The 21,059-nt window shown below is 41.2% G+C and overlaps 1 protein-coding gene across 1 annotated transcript in view; it reads right to left on the minus strand.

Annotated features, from left to right (window-relative positions):
* Nucleotides 1-2,032: 2,032 nt before the first annotated feature.
* LOC126142041 (lachesin-like) overlaps nt 2,033-21,059 on the minus strand; it is a 703,294-nt gene continuing 684,267 nt past the window's right edge. The window contains exons 10-11 of the mRNA XM_049915285.1: nt 13,758-13,816; nt 2,033-2,717 (exon numbers count right to left, since the gene is read on the minus strand). Coding sequence (XP_049771242.1) covers nt 2,694-2,717; nt 13,758-13,816 — 83 coding nt within the window. The 3' untranslated portion in view covers nt 2,033-2,693. The remainder of the gene's footprint in view (nt 2,718-13,757; nt 13,817-21,059) is intronic.

Raw genomic sequence — 21,059 nt, forward strand, 5'->3', positions numbered from 1 at the left:
CTTCATATTACACATTTCGTGAAAGAATCACGACTGTTGCACTCTGCACCACTACTGAACAAAATCACCTCTCACGCGGACTCGCACAATTGCACCTTCTGCTCTTACGACGCAAGTTGGTTACGTTTCAGTCTTTCGTCTGTCTCGCTTTTAAGACCAGCTTACCGAATGAACTGGCTGTCAATCTTTACCGTACATGCAGTTACACGCGTACGTCACATTACTTTCAAAAATCCCTCAAATATACTCACACCAGTCGTGGGCAAACTGCACTTTCAAAAATCCCTCAACTATACTCACACCAGTCGTGGGCAAACTGCACTTTAGTAAGTAATATTACCACGGCGACTATGTAAACCCTTCCAGTACCTCCACACGACCTCACAGTTACGACCATCCATCGAATCCCGTTTGTTCAGACACGCATTTGTTCCATCACTGTCTTCATGTGCCAGGAATTAAGTTACATGTGAAACTAATACATACAAATAAATAGTTTTCTGCATCATTCACTTACTTCTTCCACCAGTACATGTTTCCATGGCCCACGCCATGATCTTCAGTTGGAGAATTACGCAGTCATGATCTTGCTGTTAGTAAGGAACACAGGCCTTCGGAAAACAGGTTATTTTTCGTCTTTTGAGGAGTTATGAACCGTCCTTCAAGAAAGAAGTAACTAATCCATATAATTTTTAAGTTTAATTGCTATCTTTCTGAAAAAAGTTTCCAGTGGTAGCTACGTAAACATTTACTTCACGTTACCGATATGCAGTGTGTTAAAAGGAAAGTTCCATTTTTTAATGTGAAAGATGAAGTAGTACGTAACTTTCCAATGCTTATTACCTCGGAGTGGAACAAAAAACGAAAAAAGCTTCAATAGTGTCCCAACTAACGAACAAAATTAAAATTTTCTATTGAATTCGTAATTCATAGAGCGTAAAACAACTTTTAACCGTTCGCCCACTGTTCATACACAACCTCTGACAAAGTCTTTGCTTACAGTTCGCTGTCGTTTTCAGCAGACACAAAAAGTCTCAGTCGAAGTTTATACATTACCTGGAGAGTTCGGGTCCAAGTAGTGCTTCTCGCAGTGTACAGTTGCTCTGAAACCCTAATTTTTCCTGTATGTCGACAAGGAACAGAGACAAACCTTTCCAAAATATACGCACGTGCTCTTGGTTCGACTTCGAGCACAAGAAACAGTGGTTTTCTCATCGAAACGCCTGCTGCCCTCGATTTCAGAATTTAGACTTCTATAGTAAGTTAACGCTGTGAGTTGATTTAGGTCACCGTTATCTAACTGCAATACTCACGTTCACTCATCGCAAAACGAAGGCTTCCCGCCGTCGACATCTCAGTTAACTGACGCAAGACGATACGTCATTGCCGATCTCCATGGGTTCCTTTTGCTTTATATTTTAATAATATTTACTTAAGTGGATCTTGCGTAAACTTCATGATTTAGTGAAACTTCATGGCAGATCAAAACTGTGTGTCGGACCGAGGCTCGAACTCGGGACCTTTGCCTTTCGCGGGCAATTGCTTTACCATCTGAGCTACCCAAGCACGACCCACGACCCGTCCTCACAGCTTCAATTCCACCAGTACCTCGTCTCCTACCTTAATATTTTATGAACTGATCCATTCATGATGTTTACTTTATTCCATATTACAAAAATATTACATTTCTTTGCTTAAAAGTAACCTCTTCAGATTTATAGCCAGCCACAGGCCACCATTTCCTTCGCGTAGATTGGCGCTTGGGGAGGTTAATCCCCAAACACTGTTTACTGACAAGGTAAGGAAACCTGGATCCCTTCACAATGGCAGCTACAAAGTAGAATTTGCTATGTCCTCGTCTAAACTCTACGCAATGGAAAAAATTAAAATGTACATTTGATGATATATATAGAAGAAACATATTTAAGCTGGTTATATCTGAAGATATAATAATTCAGTTGTCCTATATATTGTTGATCACGGGTTATCTACCACTTACGACAGGATTTAAGTGTAAATATCAAACCAGATGTTGGGTTTAATAAATTTATTACAAATATATTCGTATATACACGCGACAGAACGTAGCAATACTGACAAACAGAAGCAGCGTATTGTGGAAGCACACAGTTCGTATAGCGAGAATCATAACTTTTTGTTGTTTCAGTTTCCTGCTTACAGCTACTACCTCGATTAACTTTCCCAGTGACAGCGTACAAACATTGCGTTATAAACACACTGTTCCTGCAAGCTATGTCGACCAATCAGCATTCCTTATCGCAATTGACATTACAGTCTTAACAGATCAACAACCTCAGATATAATTTTAATAGCATTTTGTTGGAAGGGGTGGTTTTTATTTTCAGCACTCTCTTGTCGCATCGCCGTATCCGAGGTACCCACAGAAGAAGTTAGTGTCTCAATTGTACTTGTTCCCCACTGCCAAGAAGTCACACGCAAAACTGATAAAAGAGCGAGTCGAAGGAAACGTGAAGATTTATCGTGTCCACAGTGCCACTTGCTCAGCTGTGTCTGACAAGTAGCTTTGTGGCAGCGTACGTCACAATTTTTTGTTAGGAATTACGAAACAACAGCGTCGTTCGCCACTCCTCTGTGTATCCCTTTACTTGCACAGTCACTTTGTAGCTGGTTGAATGACTCACGGGTCATGCTCCTGGAGTATGAATCGCATCTCAGACGACGAAAACACGCTCCACCTGTAACACAAACGAAAAAAAGCTGTAAGTGGGCTAGAAAATCTTGTGTCTGATTGTATCTGTCTGTTCCTTACCTATCTGAAAAAAAGGTGTATAATTTCCAAATTTACTACGCTCATGTCATGTCCCGTTTGCCAAACAACTAAGGGTGACAATATTAAGCTAAGGCGAGAAGGATGCGTTTAACTGGACTCGAAATAACCTACATCAGATATGTGTAGAAGTTGCTGCTCCATTCAGTATTACACGGTCCATTAATTTACTAATGAGAAGGTAAAGAGATTATTCCTCTCCGAGAATAAAAATAAATATTTATTTATTGTTCGTAACTTGAATAAAGAATAACGTAGAATGCAACGATATTTCCTTCGTCTACTTATTTCAGTGAATTTTATAACAAGCGTTTGTTCCCTTGGCTCAGAGCAGTTTTTAATTAATAAATAACTCAATAATTATTTGTACAGAAATGTGACCGGTGGCTGAATAGGTTGCCGGCACTGAAAGTCAGGAGACTTGCCAGCCTCTGTAGCAGAAAAACTGAATGACATTTTCATTTATTGAATTTGCGAGATATCGTACGACATTGCAGAGAACTGCTGACGACGAAACGACGAAGAAACAGGAATAAAGAAAAGAAAAAGTGTTAAGTTCCCGACTACGGAGCTAACGGTTTAAGTTTCGATCCTCCGTTGGTCTAAACACATTTTTCTGTTACTTCTCTCGTCTGTCACCCCTCAAAAACAAGAAAAACACCAAGTTGCTGAGCTGAACGTTCCCCTCTTACTGGCTGTATAAAGCCGTTCAGAGGTGGGAGGAAGGCAAGGTCGCATCACCATGCCCGGTAAAGTACTGCAGTGCTCAAGCCAACCTTCCGGTTGACAGCAGCTTTCGTTGCTTTACAGAGCATAAACGCAACATAAAAGTGGTTTCTTAGTGGCCGGTCTTAGCAGTTACATTACCGGAACGGCCCAGTCCAGCTGACTGCACTTACCAGTACTTCCCGTTTCCAAATGTTCAAATGTCTGTGAAATCTTATGGGACTTAACTGCTAAGTTCATCAGTCCCTAAGCTTACACACTACTTAAGCTAAACTATCCTAAGGACAAACACACACACCCATGCCCGAGGGAGGAATCGAACCTCCGCCGGGACCAGCCGCACTTCCCGTTTCCCTCTCCTAACATGCGGAAGTGCTCGACGTAAATAGCCAAAAATGACGATACAGCGAACCAGAAACTTAATCTACAGCTTCATCCTCCACTGTACCAACACTGCTAAAATAGTCAGATATGGGTGTCTTGTTGCTATACATAAACAATTTGATCGTGTTTATAGAGCTATATAGTGAATAAAACGTAGTATGAACTTAAAGGTTGCTAATGACTAACGTCAAGTAACACTCAATCTAAAGAACTCCTAAAATGTTTATGGAACGCTGCTGGGCGTGGAAAGTAATCCATAGGTGTTTTAGGATTAACTCTGAGTGTGCTTTCCGTTGTAAGATGGAACGATTTCTCGATCCGACATGCCTATGAAGTTACATAGAACTAAGAGACTGAAAAATTTGGGAAGAGACATGGGTTTGAGTACTTAAAGAGTTTATATTATTAGAGCACACTGTCAAATTTTTTGTGAGGATATTGTCAAGACACGATCGGAAGACTCTCTTTGCCTTTCCGCAACTACTGCAGTAATTTAGTAGCGACTTAAACAGTACATCTATTTCAGTTTACCACATACATTAATTATACCGTTTTGTTCTTGTCCCATCAGCATTGGGATCTAAATTATAGCCACATAAGCTGGCCACACTATATCTTTTGTGTTTATGAATATTTTGCACGTTTAGGGTAAAATTGCGCATTTTCAAACTCTTTCATACTTAGATATTTTATAGTAATTCTTTTCATTATGCAGGGTGGTCCATTGATCGTGACCGGGCCAAATATTTCACGATCTAAGCGTCAAACGAAAAAACTACAAAGAACGAAACTTGTCTAGCTTGAATGGGGAAACCAGACGGCGCTACGGTTGGCCCGCTAGATGGCGCTACCATAGGCCAAACAGATACCAACTGCGTTTATTTTTTTTTTTTAATAGGAACCCCCATTGTTTATTACATATTCGTGTTGCACTTTTTTTGCTTTGTGATAGATGGCACTGTAATAGTCACAAACATATGGATCACAATTTTAGGCGAATAGTTGGTAACAGGTAGGTTTTTTAAATTAAAATACAGAACGTAGGTACGTTTGAACATTTTATTTCGGTTTTTCCAATGTGATACATGTACCTTTGTGAACTTATCGTTCCTGAGAACGCATGCTGTTACAGCGTGATTACCTGTAAATACCACATTAATGCAATAAATACTCAGAATGATGTCCGTCAACCTCAATGCATTTCGAAATACGTGTATCGACATTCCTCTCAACAGCGAGTAGTTCGCCTTCCTTAATGTTCGCACATGCATTGACAAAGCGCTGACGCGTTGATTGTCAAGCGTTTTCGGTGGATCACGATGGCAAATATCCTTCAACTTTCCCCACAGAAAGGAATTCTGGGACGTCAGATCCGGTGAACGTGCGGTCCATGGTATGGTGCTTCGACGACCAGTCCACTTGCCATGAAATATGCTATTCAGTACCGCTTCAACCACTCGCGAGCTATGTGCCGGACATCCATCATGTTGGAAGTACATCTCCATTCTGTCATACAGTGAAACATCTTGTAGTAACATCGGTAGAACATTACGTAGGAAATCAGCACACATCGCACCATTTAGATTGCCATCGATTAAATGGGGGCTAATTATCCTTCCTTCCATAATGCCGCACCATACATTAACCCGCCTAGGTCGCTGATGTTCCACTTGTCGCAGCCATCGTGGATTTTCCGTTGCCCAATAGAGCATATTATGCCAGTTTATGTTACCGCTGTTGGTGAATGACGCTTCGTCACTAAATAGAAAGCGTGCGAAAAATCTGTCATCGTCCAGTAATTTCTCTTGTGCTCAGTGGCAGAACTGTACACGACGTTCAAAGTCGTCACCATGCAATTCCTAGTGCATAGAAATATGGTACGGGCGCAATCGATGTTGATGTAGCATTCTCACCACCGACGTTTTTGAGATTCTCGATTCTCGCGCAGTTTGTCTGCTACTGATGTGCGGATTAGCCGCTACAGTAGCTAAAATACCTACTTGGGCATTATCATTTGTTGCAGGTCGTGGGTGACGTTTCACATGTGGCTGAACACTTCTTGTTTCCTTAATTAACGTAACTATCCGGCGAACGGTCCAGACACTTGGAAGATGTCGTCCAGTATGCCGAGCAGCATACACAGCCCACGCCCGTTAGGTATTTTGATCACAATGGCCATACATCAACACGATATCGACCTTCTCCGAAATTGGTAAACGGTCCATTTTAACGCGGGGAATGTATCACGAAGCAAATACCGTCCACACTGGCGGAATGTTTCGTGATACCACGTACTTATACGTTTGTGACTATTACAGCGCCATCTATCACAGAACGAAAAAACATTAATATTTCTTTACGTCGTACACGAATATGTAATAAAAAATGGGGGTTCCTATTTATAAAAACGCAGTTGATATCCGTTTGACCTATGGCAGCGCCATCTAGAGGGCCACCATAGTGCCATCTAGTTTCCCCCTTCAAGCTAGGCGAGTTTCGTTCTTTGTAGTTTTTTCGTTTGGTGCTGATTTCGTGAGATATTTGGCCCGGTCACTATCAATGGACCACCCTGTATAGTGACCTCTACCACTTATGTTTCGATCATCAGTACAGTGATGATCTATGACACCTACACATTGGCCTACAATTAGCACCTTAGACCTTGAGCTACAATTAGCAACTAGACTGAGGGCTACTTTTATCTCCTAGACCGGGAGTTACAATTAGCACCTTGACTTTGGGCTACCACAATACCAATCGCCTTTACGAATTCATAAATTTTGGACTGTGACTCCTAGACCTTAGGCTGCGATAGCACATAGACTTCCGCATTATACATTTGCCATGCGTATACATGTATTTTACAGTGGATAACTCCTACCAACTATTGTGCATAATGTCATAATGTTTCATGCATCTAACTGATTACGATGCTAATATTATGTATAGCACCTGTACCTCCAACTACTACGCCATTAATACTTATGAATAATGATTAATTATTCTATCATTTACATCAACAGTTCATTTCAACCGCTGACAAGTGCCAAAGTTTTAGATCTGTCTTTGCGTTATCAACAAGCATAATGAATTTTTATTTAAGTACCTGATCTAAAGAACTGTACTACTCACCACATTGCTAGTTTTAGCACCTACATCTCAAACAACACGTTAGTGAATGTGTACTGTGGTGTAGAGATATCTTACACCTACGATTGTCCTGTTACATTTTCAAGCAAACATGGCACCTTACCAGGAGTTGTAATAGATGCTTCTCTCATATGAAGCACTTAAGTGTGAGCCATCTTGCTCGATGCATATATAGCAGCTAGATCTTGAATTACATTTAGATTGAAATAGGTCTTTGGATATATTTAACGTTAGGAACCTGTACTAGTAATTTATATTTTTACACCTACGATCTGTTGGTATTTTATTGTATATCAAATACAGAGATATTGCTACTTACCATTGTAATTAACATCCAATGGTTTCTGTATGTCACATAATTGTTTCTCCTGTATTGATTGTAATAGTGGTCACTTATAAAGCTTTTGTATCTGGTACCTACACCTCAGGTTACAACAAAATGGAACCTTCAGTTGTTCGCTTATTTTATATGAAACACTAAAATTAGAGCTACATTAATTGATATGTCATTGTGCAACACCTAGACCTCAAGCTACATTAGCATCACATCTCTCTCCTGTTTCAGATGTATCTAACCTTAATGCCCTTTGATACATTGTCTGTAGACGTGGGGTACCTACTAATTATTTTATATGTACGGAGATCATGATAGCGTTTGAGACACCTGTTAATCCTGTTTTGTTGGGTTGGTTGTTTTATTACGTTTTTATGCAAATCATATAATTTATGCCGAATCTCAGTAAGTGCATCTCTTATATCAAGCACTTAAGTGTGAGCTATATCACTCAACGCATCATTGTGTGCCTGGCATCTAGACCTTCAGCTGCATTTGGTTCGTATCTGTTCTGTGTCTTACATCTTCACACCTTGGTGTTCGAATATACTTCAGTCAAGTTGTAGCTTTACATAAACGATAGTGTGACACCTATTCTCTATCATACTTAAGCATAAGGCTACCTATGATTATAATTTACATCCTAACTTTTTTGGGTTTCATAATACTTAGTGACTACATGTAATCCTGGTTATATTTGGCACCTACACCTCAGGTTACAACATCATGTAATTTCACATGTTATCTACTTTTCTATGAAGCACCAAAACTGAGTTATATTACTCGGTAGCTACACACTGTGTGTAACACCTTAAGCTTCTTTGGGATGATACATAAGTCTACGTCGGCTGGATCGCCTGGATATTAGTTCTAATGTAATTGTTCTCACGAACATTTATTACAAAGTAAACAAAATAATGCTTAGTGCTCATCCATTAACTTGTATTTTGACAAGTATCTTATGAGTTAATGTTTGATGATACGTTCTACTGTAAACACCTGGGTGTAAGTTACTAAGTTACTTGTCTTGTCACGAAATCTTAGTCTGCATGACCTGGGTTTATATCCATATGCAGAATGAGACGGTTCGTCGTGTCATTTGAAGTTCATACATATTCTCAACTAACTGCTAGTGAATAACTTAAATTTTTAATGTAATTTTGTGTTAAATAACAAGTACGCTATGTTACGTCGAAGAAGAAATCATGAATACGACGAACTTAGGTGCAATACCTATCTGACGTAATAATGAGTGTGGTAACATGTCAGGTATGTCATTTATTGCAATAAATGTGAGCTCACAAGCTTTAATGGCAGTCATATGTGTGATAAGGTGTTCCCTGATATTTGTAGTATCGTGGTATTACTTTACATTTTGAGTTATTGCGTTACAGAGCCGAGTTTTCTAGGGGTGACTTGTTGGAGCCATTTTCAATAGTCAAACGACTGTACCAAGGAGCGATTAGAGGACCTGCTAGACAGCTGTGTTATGTGGGTTGCATGCGAGTCAGGCGAAATGCAACTCAGGTCGTTCGGATAGTTTTGAGCACGACTGTACCTCTAAGCATGCGCGAACACGATGTGGCAACGACTGACCCACATGTTCATATTTAACGCCCTGCAGCTGAATAGTACCGTCGGCAATACGTCAAGGAAAGGTAATTTACCCTCCGTTTCAGCCTCCATAGTGAATTTGATGTTGGGGTGTATGGAGTTTAGATGTGTAAGGAAGTCAAGGAGTTTATCCATTGTGAAGAAACACCGGGTCGGAACTGTGTTTTGTCCTTCGAATAAAAGTCGTGCACTGGTGGGGAGCTCTGTTTGAGAAAGGCCGGCGTGTACCAGATTCCGTGTCAATGTGGCAAGTCGTATATTGGTCATACGATGCGTACCGTCGAGGATCGATGCCGTGAACACCAGAGGCACACTCGACTGATGTATCCGAGCAAGTCGGCGGTCGCTGAACATTGTTTGTCGGAAAATCACGCTATGGAGTATGAACGCACGAGGATTTTGGTTAAGACGTCGAGATACTGGGACACCGTTGTTAGAGAGGCCATCGAAATTCGCACCAATGACGACCTCATAAACCGTGACTGTGGCTATAATTTAGCAAGGCTTGGGAACCAGCAATTGGGTTCATCAAGAGTAAATCGAGCAAACGTATAGTTGTGACGACCACGGTGGACAGAGCCATCACTCCGACGTCATCTCAGACGCCATCGCAATCTGTTCCACCGCGCGACCGTGGCGCGGGGCGCGGATAGCGGAGGGAGCGCGCCGCGGGCGGAGGGTATTTAAATCGGCCGCCGCCGCGACCGAACCCAGTTCCCTCTGAGCAGCCATAGCGTACGGATCTCCGTAGCGGCACGTTCACAGGAGTTCAGTCCGTCAGTTCATCTGATGATGGCGACATGTATGATCGCCGAAATATTGTGCCCGTTGCACACTATAGACCGGCAGTACACCCGTGGATATTCTGATTATCAAATACGCCGGGAGAAACTCAAGAATCACATAATTTAAATTTATTTGCACATGGCTGATTTAAATGATATATCTAAAAAATTAAAAAACTAATGTTCTATTTCTAATATTAAAACCCGTTGCTTTTACTCTCTATAAAACAGTTAAAATAAACTATGTTCATAAATCGATGGAAATAGTAACGTTTCTTACCCTTTTTTAGCAATATAGAGTATGACGCCTTAACTGAAACATTTGATATGTAATAAATAGCTGACGTCGTTATGCTGCTTCGAGACTAAGAGATGGCACAGAAGAAGTAGTATGGAGGCTAGCCCTATCAAACTGACATGATTCCCACCACCGGAAACAATATTGAAGAAGTGCGAATAGGATTCGCGCACTGAGGGTTTCATACAAACTTAATTATGGATACAGGCAGTTGATCCATCCTGGAAATCAAGAATCTCAAATACTTCTGCCTGTTATCGATATCGATGCTGACAAGATATTGGCTCCAGGAATTCCAAGACCGTATCAAAATCTCTACAGCAATACCTCAGACTAGCCCGGAGTCATAACAAGAAGTGAGCAGGGGACTTTATTTAAATATGTAGAGGGGGAGGACTTAATCAAAAATATTTTTTATTTTCTGGGTATAACATGGCTGCAACTTACAGTGTATGTTCCCATGCAGTAATGTTCGTCTATTATAGGTCTGACGGATGCTGCATGTTCAAATGGCAAAAAGACAATTTTCTGTAACAGCTACAAATTACCAATTTTAGGATTCTTTCTTATCTTGCAGTGTGAAAATTGCTAAATTTGATCATTGTGAGTCAAGGGGGAGTACCCTATATGTTTTTATGAGTGAGTTTCCGAGTGTAATAATATGTGACATAAATGGCCGTATCTTCTGATTGCATTGACTCAGAAGCTTAAAATTTTTGCACCACCAAGCGAGCATAGATCTTAATAAATGACATATATCTAAATTTGATGTGCCAATATGTTCAAGAGTAAAATTGTTCTTAAGAAAAGGACAGTCTGGCAGACATACGGTTAACAATGACCAACAAAGATTTTTTCTTGTTATACAATTACAAATTAACAGTTTTTTGATTTTTTACTTTACTTCTACTTTGAAACCTTACCTCTTGCCGAATTTTATGATTCTTTATCAACGGGAAGTACTCTATAGCTTCTTATGAATGAGTTTGAGAGTTCAAAATATGAGACAAATGGCCTAATCTTCTCATCACATTGACTCAGAAGCTTAAATTTTTTACTCCGCCTAGAGACCTTAGACCTTAATATATGACATAAATTTGAACTTGATACGCAAAACTGTCCCAGAGAAAAAGGGTGTTAACAGACGGACGGACAGACGAACAAAAAACTGCCAAAAATTTATTTGCACATACTCTGTAATAAAAAATTAATAATTTCACAATTTTTTCGTTACTTGTGCTGTGAAACCTTATTTATTGTCAGATTTCACGACATTAGGTCAACGAGAAGCATTCTATAGCTTTTTGCAGTATCGGGCGCAGTCTGGTAGGCCACACTTTAAAACACGCCTGCCACCATTAACGCCGCCGTGTTTCCTATAACCGCCACGCCGGCATGAGGACGCTCTCACGAACGCTTACGCCGCTGCTAATGATATGAAAGCATCCCCTCGCCGGAACTATAGCGGCAGGTCTATTTGAGTTCAAATTTAGTTGCACAGAGCCCCATTTTGTGTGTTTGCATTTCATAATATTTGCAGACTTTCATAGCGATCAGGGCTCGCCATCTACGGAATAGTCATTGTATTGAATACTTATTTAATGTAAACCTTCGTATCAGTATATATTTTAACATTTAAACCTATAATTAGCAACTGACGCTGCAAATACAGCAGACAAAGTTATGTATTACTTTTACTGTTTCATACTGGATGTAGAATAAATTAATATCCGAATTCTGTGACCACGAACCGCACCTATTCCTCGCTCCTGTATCCACTAAGCAACCATAAAGCGCGCAAAGCAAGTTACGACTGTTTTCATGAGTGAGTTTTAGAGTACAAAATTGTGTCACAAATAGCCCTATCTTTCACTTAGAAGCTTAAATTTTTTTCAGTGCGAAGGGACCATGGACATAAATTTGAACTTAATACGTCTACCTGTTTCTAAGAAAAATACTTAACAGACGGACAGAGAGAGAGACGGACGGATCGACAACAAAGCGATCCTGTAAGGGTTCCGTTTTTGCACGGCACCCTGAAAAATAAAAAATCGTAGAACGATATTTCCAATTTTATCACTCAAACTTCCAAATCTTAAATCAATCTCTATTTTTCTTTTATCCCTTTCTTTATTCTACGTTGCCTTGATGTATTGTATTGAAATTTTTTTCATCACATGATTTCGTCTTATCTCTTTCCTCACATTTTTACCCAAAATATATTTCATCGATTTACCTTATTAAGTTTTTGTATGTTTATCCTAAATCTGTTCTATTGAGTAGGTTTGTATTTCGAATTTATAATATTGGGGAGCTCTTTTACATACTGATCACCAATATCAGTGTTAGAAAATTGGTTATATTTCGTTATTATTGTCAAGATTTTTGATTTATTCACTCAAATTTCTCTTAACGTTATTATTTCTAATGGGTGATCTCTATTATTATTGTTATTTCCATCATTAAAGGTCAACTACGTTCTGCAGTTCAGTCCTGGTATTTGATTCTTAGTCTTCTCAAATTTATTTTAGTCCGCGAAATTAGAGCTATTGCAGAAGCTGGATGATTGTGTCAAAGAGTGTTGTCTAAAGATTTATAGATCTTCATGTGCAACCATTGGGGTCTTCCAATCATACTTTTGTCACTCAGTGTTTCAGTTTTGCTAGTAGCCTGCAGAGAATTGGCTGAGGAATAGTACAAAACTGTTTTTATAATGATTAATTAAATTTTATGCAAGTCCCGATAGATTATGTCTCCTCTTCTGAATGAGTCCATGTTCTTAACAACGAATGCCATGAGGAAGTATGTGTACGTGGATGACAGATTTACATACTTATCGCATATAGTCTAGAAAATGAAACGTCAACCAGTTTTCTCACTTCGCTTTAAACACCATGTAGCCTGGGTTAACTCTCCGCTTTGTGTTGTGACAACAACGTCATTTTATCTAGAGTTATAGTTGTTCGTAAAGCGTATCTGTCAGTTTCGTCCGAACAAAACGCAGTTCCGTCAGTGCATACCAGCCCCTCAAGTTGCGCGAACTACGATGTGCTACATACAGAACTTCGGGCGTACTTGTGGTCAACGTGATGTAATGATTAAATCGGCTGTAGTCAGACCATTTTTATACAATAGCTCAACAAAATCCTCTGTTTTACCTAAAGGAGCAACAACATTTACAGGTCCTACTTGTACTTTCTCTCTGTTGTTCTTAAATGGGTTTACCACGTATTCTTCTTCTCTACAGGCTCGGTCATCTACAGCTATCCAGTAAGTATTACATAAATATCTCTAATCTCCCTATACGAAACGTTTCTTTAAATAAAAATTTTAAAAAACTTTTCTATTTCTTTTTTTTATCCTCTTTCTTTCTTCACTTTCACTTATTTGTACCCCTTGCAGTATGGGATTTCTTTCTTTTCCACAGTTTCAAAGTTTCAGTTGCTTACAAGTACCTAAGTGTGCTCAAGCAATATTTACAGACACTCGCGTGAATGAGTAAGAAATGTGACGACTGAATAACAATGTTTTTACGTCACCTAAAATCTCAGAAGATGTTTTCCTACCTACACTATGTGGGAATAGCTTGATGGAGAAGCAGTTTAATATTGTTAACAGTGAGTAATATGTTATTAGTATCAATGAACGGAGCTGTACCTGGCTCATCAGCGTCCACAGCACATGTAGTAGCAACAACAAGCATGGCTCCTGGGCTCCTGAAACAAAAAGCAACAAGTAGAAATTAGTCGATGTTTCTCGTTCGTCTTCAGATCCCTTATAAGAAATAGTGTACATTTGGCTAGGTTACATATTTGAGTCGCTGCCATTACAAGATCATAGGTTAACGTAAAAGCGATATAACCATGGCAGATGTGAAATGCTGGTATATTAACAACCAGTGTAAACGCCAGAATGTTGAATGCAAGCATGCAACCTTACATTTGGTGTGTTGTACAGGCGCCGAATGTCATTTTGTGCAGATGAGTTCCATGCCTGTTGCACTGGGTCGGTCAATACAGGGACGGTTGTGGAGGCGCTGGAGTTGCCGTTCGATGATGACTCATACGCGCTCGACTGGAGAGAGGTCTGGTGATCGGGCAGGCCAAGACAACATGTAAACACCCTGCAGAGGTTTTGAGTTACAACAGCGGCACGTGAGTGAGCTCTGTCCTTTTCCTGTCGGAAAAGACGTGCTGGAATGTTTTTCGTGAATGGCAGCACAACAGATCGAATCACCAGATTAACATACAAATTTGCAGTCAGGCTGCGTGGGATGATCACGAGACTGCTCCAGCTGTCATGCGAAAATCGCATCCCAGACCACAACTCCAGGTGTAGTTCCGGTGTGTCCAGCAAGCAGACAGGTTGGTTACAAGCCGTCAACTGGCCTCCTTCTAACAAATAAACGGCCATCTCTGGCACCGAGGCAGAACCATCTTTCACGAGATGTCCATCCGGCCCTCCAATACGCTCTCGCTTGACACCACTGAAGTCGCAAATGGCAATGGTTTGGGGTCAGTGAGATGCATGCTACAGGACGTGTGGCTCAGAGCTGCCCTTGAAGTAATCCAATTGTTAACAGTTCGTAGTCACTGTGGTGCCAAATTATGCCCAAATTGCTGCTGCAGATGCAGTACAATGCGAGAGTGCCGTAATCTGAACACAATGGTCTTCCCTCTCAGTAGTGTCACTCGGCCGTCTGGAGTCCGGTCTTCTTGCGACCGTACGTTCTCAGGACCACCGCTGCTAGCGATCATGTACAGTGGCTACATTCTCGCCACGTCTTTCTACCATATCGCAGTACTCGTAGCCCTATTCAAAAAATGGTTCAAATGGCTCTGAGCACCATGGGACTTAACATCTACGGTCATCAGTCCCTTAGAACTTAGAACTACTTAAACCTAACTAACCTAAGGACATCACACATCACCCAGTCATCACGAGGCAGAGAAAAACCCTGACCCCGCCGGGAATCGAACCCGGGAACCCGGGCGTGGGAAGCGAGAACGCTACCGCACGACCACGAGCTGCGGATGTAGCCCTGTTACACGGCCTCGTTGAAACTCAGTGAGATGTTGATAACGTCGTCCTTGTCGCCTTGAAGGCATTCTTGGCTAACATCAACTCACCAAGTCCAATCTCAATCTAAAGCACACTACCGTCAAGGGTGTTTTTAAAGCAATCCCCATTTCGCTACTACCGTCACTCTGATACAAATTTCGCAAAATTTGAATACACATCATCGTTCAGATACTGAAACACGCCTACCAACTTTCGCATATATCTCACGACACCTTGTCGGTGTTTTCTTCTGTCAGCATATAAAAAAAAATATCTACTGCGAATAAGACACTGGGAATAGCTACTGTTCTTAAAAGTATAGCACAATAAATGATATGTGATATTATGGATTCTTATGGAATGATGTATCGTGAAATGATGACGATGACCAAACAGAAAAATGCACCACGTAAACTCAACATTGAATAACGAAAGTCGCTTGGGAAGAGAACTGCACTCAGCAGGCTTAACAGGGACGGACTGTAAAGCACCATGCCACAAAGTGGGATCACTGCTAGAGCTACTGCGACTATTTCCACAGGTCAGCAGCGTTCCCTGTGCTGTGGACTGTAGGTAGTCCTTTGATCAGTGTACTTATGAGGCCACTTTAGAAACCCCGTCAGATTCAGTGGGCTCATGCTCTGATAGATGACCATGGAAGTCAGAATGACTTTTTACTGAAGGTACACCAAGTCACAAGTGGATATCATGGCTAGCCTAGCTTGTGTAAATGGTGGTTTTTATAAATGGCGACCGATGTTATACAGCAGTTCTACTTCAGTCCGACGAAGTCAGTCAGCCGGCCGCTGTGGCCGGGCGGCGCATTAGTCCGGAACCGCGCTGCTGCTACGGTTGCAGATTCGAATCCTGCCTCGGGCATGAATGTGTGTGATGTCCTTAGGTTAGTTAGGTTTAAGTAGTTGGAGGGGACTGATGACCACAGATGTTAAGTCCCATAGTGCTCAGAGACATTTGAACCCATTTTTTGAAGTCGGTCATAAATACAACTGAAATTTGTAATGAGTAGATTCTATGGATGGTACGTTTCCAGTAACATATTAAAGTCCAGTTTTATCCTATGTCTGGGACATGTTGGATCAGGAGGCGTCTTTATCAAATAGTGTTTTATTACTTGTAATACTATTGTATTTTTATTAAATTTAATTTTTTGTTTCAAAATATCATATCCCATAAGTGAGTAATACTGTGTTCATTTCTGATTATTCGTGTTCTGTCACAAGCAATAGTAAATAACTGATCATCTCAGAGCACATCGTATTCCAATTCTACTTACTACTATTGTTCCCAGATTTTTACGTAAACTGCTGGAAATATTTCATTATAGTGATATTTCTAATTTGATAATCAAATAAAATGAAATGAAAGCACATAGTAATCAACTACATATCATCCTGTATTACCTACTTATCACCCCTGAGAAATGTTTTATGCCGCGCGGGATTAGCCGAGCGGTCTGGGGCGCTCCTGTCATGGACTGTGCGGCTGGTCACGACGAAGGTTCGAGTCCTCCCTCGGGCATGGGTGTGTGTGTGTGTTTGTCCTTAGGATAATATAGGTTAAATAGTGTGTAAGCGTAGGGACTGATGACCTTAGCAGTTAAGTCCCATAAGGCTTCACACACATTTGAACATTTTTGAAATGTTTTCTCCAGGACTAATCAAACCTGCTGCCGTGAAGACTTATAAACTGCTACTGAAACAGTCGTGATGGGGATCGATGATGATGTTCTTGATTTTATACACAGAGTGTATGTTCCCCGTCTTTTTCTCTCGGAAATATTGAAAAGACAAGATCACTACAGCAATCGGAATTTCAGTAAAATATCAAAAATAACATTTCACAGGTCCCAAATTACATTTTCGAAGTCTAATTGAATGTCGTGAACCAAAGCACATAAGCTTTTTTAGCTCTTTTCCAACAACAACAACAACGACAGGAAATTTCTCTCAAAAAGACTGGTAGTATTGTTCTTAAATGACAAGTACGACAAAATCGCCTCTAAATATTTTTATTGATCGTCGGTTTCCACGAACCTCTGCTGTCATCATCGGATCTTGTAATATATTAATAGAAGTACTACAAAATCCGATGATAACAGCACAGATCTGTCGAAACAGGTAATTAGTAAAAGGATTTACAAGGGATCTTGTCGTACCTGATATTTCAGAATAACGTGACAGTTCAGATTGGTCCCACCAGTTCACACGATGTCAGACATATGTAAGGCTGGTAGTCTCCACGTAAGTTTCCTATCACCATTTTTTTACAACGTTTGAAATAACACACAGAAATATTTCTCCTCGAATCAATGTTTCGTTCCAGTATTCACTAATTTTTGGCCCAGTCATTTATCCGCAATATGATATTTTGTTTGGGTGCTGTTCTACATTCCATGCATCACACTACAAAGTTTTCATACAAGACAATTGCGAAAGGGACAAGACAGCGGTAGCCATATGATTGAGACAATTGACTGTCGGCTTCTTACGGATATGAAGCATTCCTCTATGCCCTCCGTGTGTGTGTAATTCTGATAGGACGAATATTTATGGAATCTTGGCCGTATTTTCTCCAATTAAAACCTATAAACACTTAGTAATGGAAAGGAACAAATAATTAGAAAATGTTAATTACTGTTTGGGCAAATCAAGTTGTTCATCTAATTTCTCTCATTTATCTGACCCGTCCTCTTCCTATAACTTATCTTGAAACAGTGTGTCGGACCGGGACCTCATTAACAAGATCCAATCGACCGGTATTTCCCCAGTAATTGCAGAAACACACAACGGAGATCGCTAAGAGTAGTTTGCAAAGTCGTATTTGGAATAGCTGTTAGAAGTGCGTTTAGTATACCCCCACGAGAAGCAATCGGAACGAAAGGAACGCAGTGGTAAGCAATACGAACAGTGACTTATTTTTCAAAGACCTCTAGTGTTAAAATGTTTCTACCAGAGGTTTGCCACTTTAAAAAGTGTTGACACTATCTTTTGTGCTTTACAAATAAGGAACTTTGTAATCTAACTCAGTGGCACGCTGTAGGAGACAATATCGTCCTTCTTCGTGGAATAATAACCTATACGTCAAATTTACATAAAATTAGAAGGGACTCCGTAAAGTAACTTACGGCGCCCAGCTAGTCTCAGTCACGTGACCATGTAAGCCGTGATCTGCAGTGCTGCTCCAAGCTGGATCCTTGCCTTTTTGGCCAACACTCTATCGACGATATTACGGAATACTTCGCAAATATGAAATTGGCTTAGCAAGTATTTGATAAATAGAGCCCCAAGATAATGCTTGTTATAAAGAGAATACCTTTGTATTCTCTGATTACAGGATTATTGAACATTATGAACACGTCAGATCGTCTAAATACGAAGGCTGATCGAAAACTAAGGTCCCAATCGGTCGCGAAATGAAAAGCACAATAAAAATCAAAAATGATTTATTCGCAACAGTTAGCCACACCTTCCGGCTATCTCTCTAAATAGTCATCGCTCAGACTTAGACACCTGTCATGGCGTTCTACAAACTTTCCAGTACCCTTGTCACAGAAAGCAGCAGCGTGTGTTTTCCGCCAACTTTCTACGTTGGTTTGCCGTTCGTTGTTTGTGCCAAAATGTTGTCTTCGTAGCCAGTTGTTCGTGTGAGCAGAGATGAACAACGGAGGGAGCCAAAAAAGAGCTGTATTTGGGTGATGAAACACCTCCCACCGAAAACGCTGAACCAGCGTCAGTGTCTTCATTGCTCCTGCGGCTGAAAATTAGCTCGAAGAAAGAAACGCATGACATTTACGTTATGTGGGCTGCATAGCTTCAGGCGAAATCTCTCACCAGGCCCATATACTTGGCGGGAGACACCGTTGTTTTAGGCATTTCTACGTGATGACTTTGCGCTCTGAACTGAAAAGAGCGACGCGAAGCGATCGACAGGCACACTAAAGACGCTGCCCAACACATCTGTGGAATGTTCCATCGGATTTTCCATTTCGCACCTAATCTGACCTTAATTTCCGAATACGCCTCGTATGTAGGGGTAATACTGACAAGCGGTATGAAATCGGACATTAACGTAACATTAGTATTGCGTGAGGCGAAAAAAACGTACGACCGTCAGAAGCATTCTGAGAAAATGCAATCAAATTAATTTATAGACTTTAGAATCGTAGTAGGTCTCTATGCCATGTACGAAAGTTATGGCGCACACAAAATTTTAGGTAGCATTTTTTCGTCGCTCAATTCGTAATAATTATGATACGAAAGAAAATCGATGATATTGTTTCGATGAATCGTCCACCATGCACTGTACAATTTTGTTGGTTGGTTGGTTGATCTGGGGGGAGGGGGAAAACAGCGAGGTCATCGGACCCACCGCGTTAGGGAGGATGGGGAAGGAAGTCGGCAGTGCCCTTTTAGAAGAACCATCCCAGTATTTGACAAACTGCCTATTGGCTTCTGTCTCGGGTTCTTCGGCCGACGTTCATCTAATGATTTTTCTGACGTTTCGCCAGCACGAGTGACTGGCATTGTCAAAGCTTCACCCTCCATTGCCGATGGGGAACTGGAGCCGAGCTCGCGACCGCAGACTATATGTACCTGGCGCGCCAACGTCCGAGGGCTTCTCCGCGGTCATTTCCGGTGCAGTTCTCCTCTTGCTACCTGCGACGGTCGTTCGCTGCAGTACGGGAAGCCAGGATCCGTTTTCCTTAAGGCTTTCCTCTTTCTTGTTGAAACTGTTCGCGTGTTTTTGTATTTCTGCCGCTTCTCTGAACAAGCGCGTGTGATAGTGCTTCTCTACAGCCAGAACATCCGTGTCGGCGAATTTTATTACGTGGTCGGTCTCATGCAGTGCGTGCTCTGCCACGGCCGATTTCTCCACCTGCACCAACCTGCAATGTCGCTGATGCTCTTTGACCCTGGTGTTAATTGATCGTCCAGTCATTCCGACATAAACTTTTCCGCATGTGCATGGTATACGGTATATTCCCTTTCTCCTTCGCCGATCTAAGACACTCTTTGATCTTCCTTGACGGTTTCATAATCGTCTTTACGCCATGTTTGCGCAATATACGGCCGATTCTGTCCGTCACTCTGGGAATGTATGGCAGAAAGTCCGTACCCGACATTTCTTTTTCTGATTCCATACTTCGCCGAGTGTCATCCAGAGTTACACTTCTGATATAACTTGTGGAGTACCCATTGCTCCTCAGAAAACTTTCCAGGTGTTGCATTTCTCGTTTGAGGTGTTGCGACTCACATATTCGTCCTGCTCTCGTTACGAGTGTACTAATCATGCCTCTTTTCTGACTCGGGTGGTGGTTTGATAGTTTGTGCTGGTATCGGTCCGTGTGTGTCGGTTTTCAATACACGCTGTGTCCCAGGTTTTCACCGTCCCTCGTGACCAGCACATCTAGAAATGGCAGTTTCTTGTCCTTTCCTACTTCCATGGTAAATGTTATGTTGGCATGGAGGCTGTTCAAGTATCTTAGGAAGTTAGAGAGCTTTTCTTCACCATGGCTCCACACCACGAAAGTATCATCGACGTACCTGTACCACACTTAGGTTTGCAAGTCGCCAAGCCCAGTGCCTGTGCTTGGAATTGTTCCATTAAGAAGTCGGGCACCACTAGACTCCAGTTCACCACCGGCAATGGAGGGTGAAGTTTTGACAATGCCAGCCTCTCGTGCTGGCGAAACGTCAGAATAATCATTAGATGAACGTCGGCCGAAGAACCCGAGACAGAAGCCAATAGGCAGTTTGTCAACACGTGGCCTCGAAAGCCTTGTATCCCAGTATTTCCCTGAAGCTATTTAGGAAAGTCAAGGAAAACCTAAATCAGGATGGCACGACGTCAGTTTGACCGTCGTCCTCACGAATTCGA

Source organism: Schistocerca cancellata, chromosome 1, assembly GCF_023864275.1.
Source record: "Schistocerca cancellata isolate TAMUIC-IGC-003103 chromosome 1, iqSchCanc2.1, whole genome shotgun sequence".
NCBI classification, from domain to species: domain Eukaryota; kingdom Metazoa; phylum Arthropoda; class Insecta; order Orthoptera; family Acrididae; genus Schistocerca; species Schistocerca cancellata.